Genomic DNA, 12812 nt, shown 5'->3' with positions numbered 1-12812 from the left:
AGAATAGACCTGTAATTGCATACAAGAAAATTTTGAAATATACGAGAGAAGAGACCTATTTTTCTCACTGCATGCACTAAATATTAAACGTTGATAATACCTACATTGTATTTATATACCTAATTTAACACATAAATAAATCTATTTGTTGATGTTAATAATAAAAAAATAGTTTTTTTAGATTTTAAATTTACTTTTTATTTCAATAATAATTAACAAATTTAAATATAATTAGTAAAAATATTAAACAATTTAATAGAAAAATANGTAATTTTCTTAGTTGGATCATTTTCTACTTTTTTGAACTATTTGAATATGTATGCTGACATTTAAATAATTATGTTGGTACTCCCATAAAGGATAAAAGTTAAAATGGGAATTTAAATTCCAATATAGGTGGTGATTTTAATTCATTAAGTAATATAAATATGTTATCATATGTTTATGAGTCAGTATATGTGATAAGTGACATTTATCAATTTTAACTTAAACTTAAAATGATGTTCATAATAATAACAAAAATTTTATTGTTGTTTATAATTAAGAAACCCTATTAAAAATATAACTATACAAAACTAAAGTTGTGTTTATTCTATAATACTCAAAATCGTACATATTTTGTTATTTCTCCGAGAATGAGTTCACTTTACAAAAAAATATTAAGTGACTATTTTTTTAAAACGTGTGTTGTACTACATTTATTGTTCTTAGTATTCTTAATTTTATAAAAATTGTGATTGATAGATATGTAAATCAAAATTTAACAGTCCTGTTTTCTGCATCATAAAATATCATATATTAAGAGTAGCTTATTTTTATAACTATGTGTTACATTCTTGGTTACAGAATTAAATAAAAATATGTCTAGTAATTGTATATATTCAAATTAATTTTAAATAATATAAATAAAAACAGATTGTTAATAATTAATATAAAATAGTATTAATTAAAAGCCAAGGTTATTTATAGCTAAAATTTAAAGTAAAAATAAAAATAATAAAGATGTTAGCAGTTCTAATATCTGTATGTCAGTTACATTAATGAAATGAAGCTAATTTATGATACCACTTTTTGAAAATGTTAACTTTTAAAGGTTTTGAACAAAGTTTACACAGACTATTAGTTGTGACTTTTTCTTCTGTACATTCCTTACAATAATAATGTAGGCATTTTGAAGAAACATTGTGGTTTGGTTTATTTTCATTGCAGTTTACACACGGAACTATTATAGGTTTTTTATATACTGGAATATCTATAAAAATATAAATTAATACAACCATTATTAAGTACTCATTTCAAAGTAAATATTTTGATATATTTTCGGATTATCAAATGATTCTTCTAAAGTATTGAAAAACCATTATTTCAATTTAATTTTTTTTTTCTATGCAAATAAGGAGTATATGAATTTTACTTACATTACATAGAAACATTTGTTTTATGTATTACACTTTGAATGTGTAATTCATCAACTTACGTTTCAATAAGAGTTTAATACCTTACTTGACAAGGCAATGATCGTTTATTAGGCAATTATATCCTTGTATATTATATTGTATATTCATCACATTTTATTGAGTATTTTCATTAGATTTTTTAAATAATTATTTAAAGTTTAATTTAATATGTAACTCTAATAATTTCTAAAGTTAGTTCAACAAAATTTATACAAAATGGAGAGTTTAAAATTATAAATATTAGATGTAAGCATTATAATGAAAACATATTAAATTTGAATTTTATCATAATTAAATATCAAGTAGATACAGACCTATCACGAGCATATAGGATGCGACTTATATGCACAAATAAATATGACAATAGTTAGGAGGTCGTGTAAGATGACCTCAAACCATTCTACGTATTGAAAACAGATTAGGAGAAATAATAGTAAATTCATTTTAATGGATATATAATAAATCATATTGGAAAATAATATATTTCTAGGAAAATTCAGTTGAAAATTTTAACGAAAGGAGAAGAAGAAATTTCTATATGATATTGGAAGATATTTCGGATAGTTTAAACGACGTAAAAAATGTCAGTAGAATAGTAAAATGTGGTGAATTTTGAAAAATGTTTCATTACTAACAAATAGAATAATTTCATTAAATATATAAGTAGGGTATTTTAGAGAGAGAGCTGGTTCCCTCCCGCCTCACCCACTCGCCATCCTACCAGTGTTGTTGGAGGAGGTGTACGAGGGGGGGATTAAATCTAACGTAAACTAACCTAATGCAATGGGAGGGGTAACGACGAAACGTTACGTAAACTAACCTAATGGTGGAGGTGCGAGAGGATGAAACCCAACGTTTTCTATGAATTTTATCTTCGACCAGCAGACGCTTAGATAAGCATATTTCTAACATCAAATGTACAAATAATTTCTAAGAATTTTGCCATCGACTACCCGACGCTTAGGTAAGCATATTCTGACATCAAAGGTATATTTATAGTATAACGATCATAAGCGTATGTAATTTTATGGAAAAAATTTCGATTCTGTCTTTGTATTATTAAATGTAGAGCTATAGTTTCTCAGAATTTTACCATCGACTACCAGACGCTTAGGTAAGCATATTTCTGACATGAAAGGTATCATAATATTATATCGCTCATAAGCGTCTGTAATTTTATGGGAAATAATTGTGGCGCTGTCTGTGTATTATTAAATGTATAGCTATAGTTTCTCAGAATTTTACCATCGACTACCAGACGCTTAGGTAAGCATATTTCCAACATCAAAGGTATCACCGTACAGTAACGATCACTTTCGTATGCATTTTATGATAAAAATGACACCACTGGATGTGTTTCCCGCCTACGTAGTATTTTATTCTTTACTATATAACCGGTGAAACACTTCTTGTCATGTCTCATTTGTTTTTAATTATCATTGACGTGCAGTTGTCATTTTGAAAACCATAAATTTATTATTTAATAATTTACACGTATAAATAAAACCATGAACCAGCAAGATCAGTCGTCTTCTACACAAGATATGTAAAATTTTCCAATTATAAACTTTTTGTTGTTTTCATCTGTCAGTTCGTACATGACAGGTTTTGTATCACGAATTTTTGCGATTGTAAAGACTTCCGATGTCCAATTTTGTGTGTATCCTTTTGAAAATACTGCTTTATGTTTACTCAGACGAACTTTATCTCCAATATTAAACTTTTTATTTTATTTTAAAATAGGTAGCCGTTTAAAACTGACATTTCCAGGAATACGTGATGCTATACTAGGAGTTGTTCCTATGGTGCTATGTTTTGTATTATTGTAATTTGTTATTAAATCTGCTATAATGTTTATCCAACTATATGATCTATTGGTAGTAAATTTTTTCCACATTTTTTCTTTAAGTGTTCTATTAAATCGTTCCACAACAGCCGCTCTCATTGTAGAGTAGGTTGAATAATGATTTATATTTTTGTTTTTCATGAGCATCCGAAAATGTTTGTTGAAAAATTCTAAACCTCGGTCTCTTTGCAAGTTTTTTGGAGATCTATTGAACAAGACTTTTTCAAAAGCTGACTTGACTTCTGTACTAGACTTATTTTTTAAAGGCACAGCCCTTGGCATATTTTGTATAAACATCGATTATCGTTAAAATAAATGTAAAATTTTTATTTTTTGTAGAGTATTTTTTCATATCTACTAAATCTGCTTGCCACAAGTCATCTTTGCCGTACGATACAACTCTTCTTCTAGGAAATATTTTTTTAGTCGGTCTATGTAATTCATTTGCTACTTTCTCTGCTATTTTACTCATGATATTACACCTAGTTTTCGTAACTCTTCTTCTATTGACAGTATTTCGTTTCCCATGCCTGTATTTCCAGCACTTCTTGCAGCGTGTAAAAGTTCTAATCGAACAATGAGTTCATTAGGATCGTTCCAATATACGTATTCTTTAGGTCTTTTGTTTAAAATTTTGTAGGTTAACACACCACTACCTGTTTTCGGAGGAAACAAGTTACTAATGATGTATTTATATTTATAACCTACATTACATTTCAATTTTCCATCTCGACCTAAATGGGCATTAGTGTAAAGTAGTAAAGTTTTATAATCCGATAAATCCATTTTATTGAATGAACCAACTGCAGGTTTACTTTTAAATAATAATTGATAAAGCCCATAACTTAGCGGTCGTGGTGCTAATGTCCCAACTTTAATAGTTGAAAAATCATCGGTTATTTTAACTGTAGTATTGCCCATGATAAAATCATTATCTTTTACATACTTTAAACCGTAAACCGGGTCCATTTCTAACAACTACTTTGAAAAATCTTCTCGCTGCATTTCACAGGAAAACGAGCGTTTAGGCTTATCGATATTTACCGTCTTTATTTCTTCCTGAAATGTAGAAGGTTCATTTTTTATTGAACTTTCCATCTTTATTTCTTCTTCCTGAAATGTAGAGGGTTCGCTAGAGCTCTGTATCATATCATTTTCTTCGAATGTTAAGGATGTAATTGGATCAGTTTTTACTATAGGACGGGCTTTTCCCAAGTGACGAAACAATGACTTTCTATGCTTTTGCTTTTCTTCCATTTCAACACGATTTGGATTAGCTATTTCTTGAAGAGGTGTCACCAGCGGTGACATATGTGTACGTACAAAATTTTCCGATTTCTCAACATTTCTATGAATTAACTGTATTTTATTTTTTATGTTTTGTTTAGAGCGTATGATTTCTTTCAACACTTTATCCGACATCTTGATATTAACTAAACATATAGCAGTATGAGTCGTCTTTTTATACTCGCGTCATTTTTATGAATATATCAAGTCCACATCGATATCGACCATTGTTGAGGTCATCATCTTTCACTATAGTAATGAAACTATATCGTCCTTTATTCCAACATTGTGAACACATTGCTTTGAATTCATTAAAACTCATATCACTGGAACAATGATCTTCATAAACGTGTTTGAGATTTGTTTCATCTTGTTTGTACAGTATAATCATATTAGTGTTATCTCTTATCAGTTGTTTTGGAATTCTAGAATACGTCTGTGTTAGGTAAAAACTATCAACACCATTGTGTCGCCCTCGGCAAAAATAAGATGTCATATGAATTTGTTTTTCACAAATCACATCATCGAATACAAATACAGAGTTTGCTTCTAATTTTTCGGGTGGTGGCACGTCTTCACTGCTGGTGAACATGGATAATTTTACCACATTATCCATAATCTCACCTAATAATTTATATTTATGCTGATCCGGGGTTTTCGTGTAAACGTATAGGTGCTCGAACCGCAAACCATTTTCCTCAGTTAATAATTTAAACATAACATTTGTTTNACAATCCATTTTCCTCAGTTAATAATTTAAACATAACATTTGTTTTACCACAATTTGATGGTCCACATATTATGCATCTTATTGTGTTGGGTAACAGTGGTCCATGTTTAGACTCGATGGGGTCTGTAAGATTCACGACATTATCGACTGATAGAGTATGTTTCTGTTTCTCAAAAAACATTATTAGCGCACGTTATTACTCGTCAAACGAATGAGTATAAATGATGAAAAACTCAAAAAACCTTTACAGTTATAAATTGAAAATGGTGCGAACAAGACGTGCGACAAAGCGAAGTGTAGGACGCGGTATTGTTAATTCAATAATTAATCGATTGCCTATTGAAATGCATGTTCCAGGGTATCAGTATTGCGGACCAGGCACAAAACTTAATAAAAGACTAGCACGTGGTGATCCTGGAATAAATAAACTCGATGCAGCNAAGACTAGCGCGTGGTGATCCTAGAATAAATAAACTCGATGCAGCGTGTCGTGAACATGATATTGCATACGCAAGAACAAATGATTTATCAGAACGGCATTTGGCTGATTACGAGTTGAAAAAACGTGCTTAGGACCGCGTAAAAGCGAACGATAGTTCATTTGGAGAAAAGGCTGTTGCGTATGCTGTTACAAATACCATGAAAGCTAAAAGAAAGATTGGAATGGGTTTTGGTGGTGTACTACGAGTTGGACGTAAAGCTATGCGTAATTCAAAAGATATTAACAGTGCGGCAAACTTGGCATTAGCGGCAGCTNTGTGCGGAAAACTTAGCATTAGCAGCAGCTCGTGTTGCTGTAAAGCAGAAACAAAAATTTAAAACACCTCGCACTATCAAAGTACCTAAATTTGGTGGTGTGCTGCCACTCATTCCTATTTTTGCTGGACTTTCAGCTTTAGGATCGTTGGCTGGTGGAGTATCGAGTATTGTAAGAGCTGCACACGAAGTCAAAAAAACGTTAATTCGAATAAACCAGTGAAAATGGGTAATGCATTCATATGCTGGGAAAAAGAAGGGTGATGGATTCTATTTGAAACATAAAAAAAACTAGCATTGACACTACCCAAGTGACGTGTACTCAGCGATTTAGATATTATAAAATATGCTGAATCATTCGGAATCAGTCATTTCCGCGGTGTCTTTTCGAGAGATAATTTGCCTGTCAAGCCCGAAATATACGAGAGTTCAGTTGTTAATTTGGACATTGACCGTGGGAAAGGAACGCATTGGGTAGCGTATTTTAAGAAAAGCAAGGACGTGGTGTATTTTGATTCTTTTGGAAATTTACCTCCTCCGCTGGAACTTGAAAAATATTTCACCGGATTGCGCGTGAAATACAATTATAATCAGAAACAAAAATATAACACAAACGTTTGTGGTCAGCTGTGTTGAAAATTTTTAAAATCACAATGCTCAAATCGCTGACCCTTACGCTGCATGACATAACGTCGGAAGTCATATCAAGTTTTTTTCCACCGATAGAATTCACTGGAGCACTAGAGGTTGCGTTGTTGGGATTTGACGGATGTAATTCAATACCTAATATTGACAAGTCAAACAATACATTCACTTTGATAAATACAAAAAACGAGCTTCTTGAAAATAACATAGAAATTAAAGTGCCTGAAGGCACTTATGAACTTGAAGACATTAGTAAATATCTAGAAGAACATCTTCAGTCGTATAAAATCTCATTAATGTTGAAGGCTAATAAAAACACTTTAAAATCAGAGTTAAAGCGTAGCCGACAGATAGATTTTAGCGTTGAAAATAGTATAGGTGGTATTTTAGGCTTTCATCAAAAAATACTCGACGCAAATAAAATACATATATCGGAACAAGTTGCTAACATAAATAATTTAACTAGTATAAAAATGAATTGTAACGCTGCTTATGGCGCATTTGATAACGGAATTCCTAGTCATACGGTTCACGAGTTTAATCCAGGAGTGGCAGCTGGTTACCGTATTGTTGAAAATCCTAAAAATTTGATATACTATCCATTAATATCCAATCAACTACACTCTATAACTGTGAAAATAACAGATCAAGACGATAAAGCAATTAACTTTAGAGGTGAGCCTGTTACCATACGTTTACATATACGCGATGGCTCTTCGATTCAATAAAACCAAGAGTAATATTAAAAAACCAATCATTAAACAACGACTAGTTGAAGAGATACGACGTGAAAACCTTGACATTCTATCTGCTTTGGGATATACAATTAACAATGGACGATATTTTAGAAGTAATGGAAACACCGTACAATGAAGACCGCATAGTGAAATTGGTTTATTTTTCCTATCAACCGTTTTCGGTTAGCGCACTATCAAATAATGATGAGATACGAATATGTATTCAACAGTAAGATGTTTACACCCTTCCATGTGATTCCTATCTCTTGATAGATGAAGAACTCTCGGGAGTTCCTGCCGGCTCAGATGTACAATTGGTTAACAATTGGCTAGCTCACTGCTTCACTGAATTAAGATATTTATTGAACTCAATAGAAATAGATAGATTGCGTATGCCTGGGATAATGTCTACAATAAAAGGATACGTCACTTTTTCACCGAATGATCATACAAGGTTTGAAAATGCTGGCTGGAGTGTTGTAACTGCAAATACGAGTATGAAATTCGAAGTATGCATACCTCTAAGGTTATTATTAGGATTTGCCGAGGATCATAAAAAAGTCATCGTTAATTGTCGTCAAGACTTAATATTGCAACGGAGTGGTACAGATTTAAACTGTATTTGCTCGACAATTGAAAATTTATCAAGTTGTAAAATTATTTTGAGCAAAGTTATATGGAAAGTTCCACATGTAAGTGTGTCGGATGCCATGCGGTTAGACATGCTCAAAATCCTGGAAACCTCAACACCGCTTCAAATAGCATTTCGAAGTTGGGANCGTTCAAATAGCATTTCAAAGTTGGGATCTATATGAAAATCCCGGCCTACCAAATAGTAAAAGACAAGCCTGGACTGTGAAAACTTCATCGCAGACTGAGAGCCCGAGATTTGTTATTGTAGCTTTTCAAGTGGATAGAAAAAACAAAATAAACAAAGATAGTAGTAGATTTGACCATTGTTCGTTATCATCTCTAAAAGTATACTTGAATTCGGAATCGTACCCCTATGATAACTTGCGAATGGACTTTTCAAATGATAAGTATGCTGNATTTTCAAATGATAAGTATGCTGCACCATATCACATGTACACTCAATTCCAAGAGGCGTTCTATGAAAAGGAGATGGCGTGTCCTATGCTGACAAAAACAGAATTCAAGACAACTGCACCACTCATTGTCATTGACTGTTCGAGGCAAAACGAAAAATTAAAAAATGCGCCAGTAGATATTAGATTAGAATTTGAATCTGATGAAAATTTTCCGACCAACACTACAGCATATTGCTTAATTGTACACGACAAAATGTTTGAATATAATCCTATGACTAATGAAGTTCATAAAATATTATAATTTGTTTTTATTTCAAAAAATAATTTAAAAGATTTTATTTTCAAAACATTAATGATTACTTAAATATATATTTGACTATTAAAAAAAATGTGTTATTTATTTTACTACCTTATCCTTATTATATTTCATTTATTTATTACATAAATTAAAAGCAGATAGATTAAATACTATGTAAAAATAAATGCATATGAGAGTGATCGTTACTGTACGGTGGTACCTTTGATGTTGGAAATACGCTTACCTAAGCGTCTGGTAGCTGAAGATAAAATTCTTAGAAAACATTGTTAGTTTATTAAATATAAAATTTTTCCCAAAAAATTACAGACGCTTATAAGCGATATAATATAATGATACACAGACAGCGTCACAATTATTTCCCATAAATTTACAGACGCTTATGAGCATTCTACTATAATTATACCTTTAATGTCAGACATATGCTTACCTAAGCGTCTGCTAGTCGATGATAAAATTCTTAGAAATTATAGCTGTACTTTTAATATTACACAGACAGCGTCACAATTGTTCTCATACAAAATTACAGACGATTATAAGCGATATAATATAATGATACCTTTGATGTTGGAAATATGCCATGTGTTGTCATTTTTATCATAAAATGCATACGACAGTGATCGTTACTGTACGGTGGTACATTTGATGTTGGAAACATGATCACCTAAGAGTCTGATAGCCGACAATAAAATTCTTAGAAATGATTTGTACATTAAATATTAATAACACACAGACAGCGACGCAATTGTTCTCATATAAAATTACAGACGCTTATGAGAATTATACTATAATTATACCATTGATGTCGGAAATATGCTTACCTAAGCGTCTGGTAGTCGATGATAAAATTTTTAGAAATTATTTGTACATTCGATGTTGGAAATATGCTTACCTAAGCGTCTGCTAGTCGATGATAAAGTTCTTAGAAATTATAGCTGTACATTTAATAATACACAGACAGCGTCATAATTTTTTCCTATAAAATTACAGACGCTTATTAGCTATATAATATTATGATACCTTTGATGTCAGACATATGCTTACCTAAGCGTCTTCTAGTTGATGATAAAATTCTTAGAAAACGTTAGGTTTCATCCTCTCCCTCCCCCCGCATTAGGTTAGTTTACGTAACGTTTCGTCGTTCCCCCTCCCATTGCATTAGGTTAGTTTTTGTTGGGTTTCGTCGTTCCTCCTCCCCTTTTTTTTTTTTTTTACACGACCTGCCTAGTTGTAGGCCGCCCTGGAACTACCGTTAGGTATTACTTCAGGGCGGCCTACGCCGTCTTTAAAACTCACACCACCACGTTGTGAATCACCCCGAAATTAAACCCCGCTGACTAAAAGTCTGCGTCGCATCTCTCTAGGTCTTCCTAGATTGGGCATGAGTGCCTGGCGGGACTCATGCCCAATCTAGGAAGAAGAATTCATGACTTTCTGGGCCCGTTAGGCCGCACGAGTAATGTGCGGCCCGAACTTTAGACGTTTATCTATAACAAGGCCCAGATAAGTCATGGAGTCCTTAAGCGGGATCTCCACCCCCAGCACGGCGAGCCGTGGAGGTGTAAACTTGAACCTGCCCGTGAACAAGACCGCTTCGGTCTTGTCCAGGGCGAGGCTAAGTCCGCTCCCCTCCTGCTGGATCCAGGCGGAGACTGCGCTGAGCGCGCAGTTCGCCCGGGATCCAGCCTCCTCGGACGAGGCGCCTTCCGCCACCACCAGCGTGTCGACCGCGTAGCAGACGACACGCACGTGCGGTTAGTTTTCGTTGGGTTTTGTCGTTCCTCCTGCCATTGCATTAGGTTAGTTTACGTTAGATTTAATCCCCCCTCGTACACTTCCTCCAACACCACTGGAAGGAGGGCGAGTGGGTGAGGTGGGGGGAACCAGCTCTCTCTAAAATACCCTACCTATATATCTTTTTTTAGTGTATAAATAATATACATTTATGCCGTGAATTGATTGCTCATTGAAAGAATCATTTTATAAATTAAAAAAATATTTGTTTAATAGTTATTACATCCACGTGAGTCGCAATTGCAACATATTAAAACAGAACAATTTTCTCTTTGAGAACTGTAATCATCTTCACATAATCTTCCTTTGCAACATTTAGTATGAAAATGATACCTATACCCTGATAGAACTCGATTGCCACAGAAAACACATCCTAATAAGTACACATAAATTATTATTAAAACGTTAAATAATTCATTAGGTAAACAAAATGGAATAGTTATCAAAGTGATGTAATATCAGAACATTCAGATAAGTAATGATGTGCATAACAATCTATGTAGCTATATGGTATGAGTCAATAGTGTTAAATAAAACCGATCAAATTACAGGTAATTAATAAATAATAAATTTCATTTATAATTTGAAAAATTTAATACTAATACTCACTTATTGCATCTAAAAAAAAAGTATATACACATTTATAAATCGATATAAAAACATATGAGTGATTAATTAAATGTTGGCTACTAGATTTATTTAAAAAAAGCCAGTACAGGGGGGTGACGGCACAGTGGTGACGTGGCATAGTTGGATCAAGTATAATGATAACTGACAGTGATTAAAATCACAATAAAAAAAAAAACTCTTCGATGCAAATCTTTAGACAGTGTTTAATTTTAAAAAATTGGTGGATTATTCCAAAAGCAACATGATCTTCTAGTTCGTTATTAATATCCTGATTCAGATAAAGTATGTCGAATGAAAAAAGGATTATTAAAAAATATTATTTCTCATAAAAAAATTATGTTGATCCATACACTTTTCAATAAGTTATAGCATAATAAAGTTAAAAATGTAAAATACAAAATCGAGAATTTTCACACAAAAATAATATTCGGTAGCCATTTTCACCATGAAGATAAAATAAAGTCCGAAATTTTTTTTTTCCATAATAAAGTCTATTACATTAGCTTTAATTTAAGATATATATAAAAGTGTCAGTATTTCCGAAACACTTTCAAAAGTTAAGTTGAAAAAGTTCTACTTTCTATATGCATTTTTTATATTTGAAGCCCCCCCATATATAGGGAAATGGTCGGATTTAAAAAAACAGTATGTCAAATGAAAGATGTATATGAATACTACTTCTCATGCAAAAATTGTACCGATCCATACATTTTTCAAAAAGTTATAGCATAATAAAGTTAAAAATGTAAATTATAAAATCTAAAATTTTCACACAAAAATAGCATTCGGTAGCCGTTTTCACCATGAAGACAAGTCCAGAGGTCAAATTTTTTTTTTTCAAATTAAAGTACATTACATTAACTTTAATTTAAGATATATATAAAAGTGTCAGACCTTCCGGAACATTTTCAAAAGTTAAGTTGAAAAAGTTCTACATTCTATATGCATTTTTTATATTTTAAGCCCCCCCATATATAGGGAAATAGTCTGATTTAAAAAAAAAGTATATCCAATGAAAGATGTATATAAATACTACTTCTCATGAAAAAATTGTATTGATCCATACATTTTTTAAAAAGTTATAGCACTTTAAAGTAAAAAATGTAAATTATAAAATCGAAAATTTTCACACAAAAATAGCATTCGGTAGCCGTTTTCACCATGAAGACAAGTCCAGAGGTCAAATTTTTTTTTTTCAAATTAAAGTACATTACATTAGCTTTAATTTAAGATATATATAAAAGTGTCAGTATTTCCGGAACACTTTCAAAAGTTAAGTTGAAAAAGTTGTCATTTTAAATTTCGCCCTGTGGGCATGTCTAGAGTCAAATTTATAAAAAAAATATACCAAATGATAAGTAAAGACATAAAGCATCTATATAAAAAAAAATTTATTGATTTGTTCAATTTTGAAAAAGTTATTGCGGTTTTTTTTTTTTTTGAAAATTGAAACATCTCGAAAATTAGGGATTTTTAAATTTGTTTTTTTTTTGGAAATTTCCCCCATTTACGGGGAACGAGGGAAATTTTTTCAATTTTGAAGGGTAATGTCTTCGACTAGATAC

At 31.9% G+C, this 12812-nt stretch overlaps 2 protein-coding genes across 9 annotated transcripts in view; both read right to left on the bottom strand.

Annotated features, from left to right (window-relative positions):
- Positions 1-12812, bottom strand: part of LOC126910236 (uncharacterized) — a 38784-nt gene that overhangs the window by 12325 nt on the left and 13647 nt on the right. The gene's annotated exons all lie outside the window — the stretch shown is intronic.
- The window catches only part of LOC126910235 (uncharacterized), a 25833-nt gene continuing 13306 nt past the window's right edge, over positions 286-12812 (bottom strand). For 7 of the 8 annotated variants that reach the window (XM_050692608.1, XM_050692607.1, XM_050692602.1 and 4 more), the window contains 2 exons: positions 10841-10990; positions 286-1252 (listed from right to left, as the gene is read on the bottom strand). In XM_050692608.1, the coding sequence (XP_050548565.1) occupies positions 1038-1252; positions 10841-10990 (365 nt within the window). In that variant the 3' untranslated portion in view covers positions 286-1037. Of the gene's footprint in view, positions 1253-10840; positions 10991-11015; positions 11236-12812 lie in introns of those variants that run through there. The other variant, XM_050692609.1, reaches the window with a different exon arrangement.

Source organism: Daktulosphaira vitifoliae, unplaced genomic scaffold, assembly GCF_025091365.1.
Source record: "Daktulosphaira vitifoliae isolate Bord-2020 unplaced genomic scaffold, ASM2509136v1 Scaffold_1, whole genome shotgun sequence".
In the NCBI taxonomy this organism is placed as follows: Eukaryota; Metazoa; Arthropoda; class Insecta; order Hemiptera; family Phylloxeridae; genus Daktulosphaira; species Daktulosphaira vitifoliae.
This window is presented reverse-complemented; position numbering and strand designations above follow the sequence as displayed.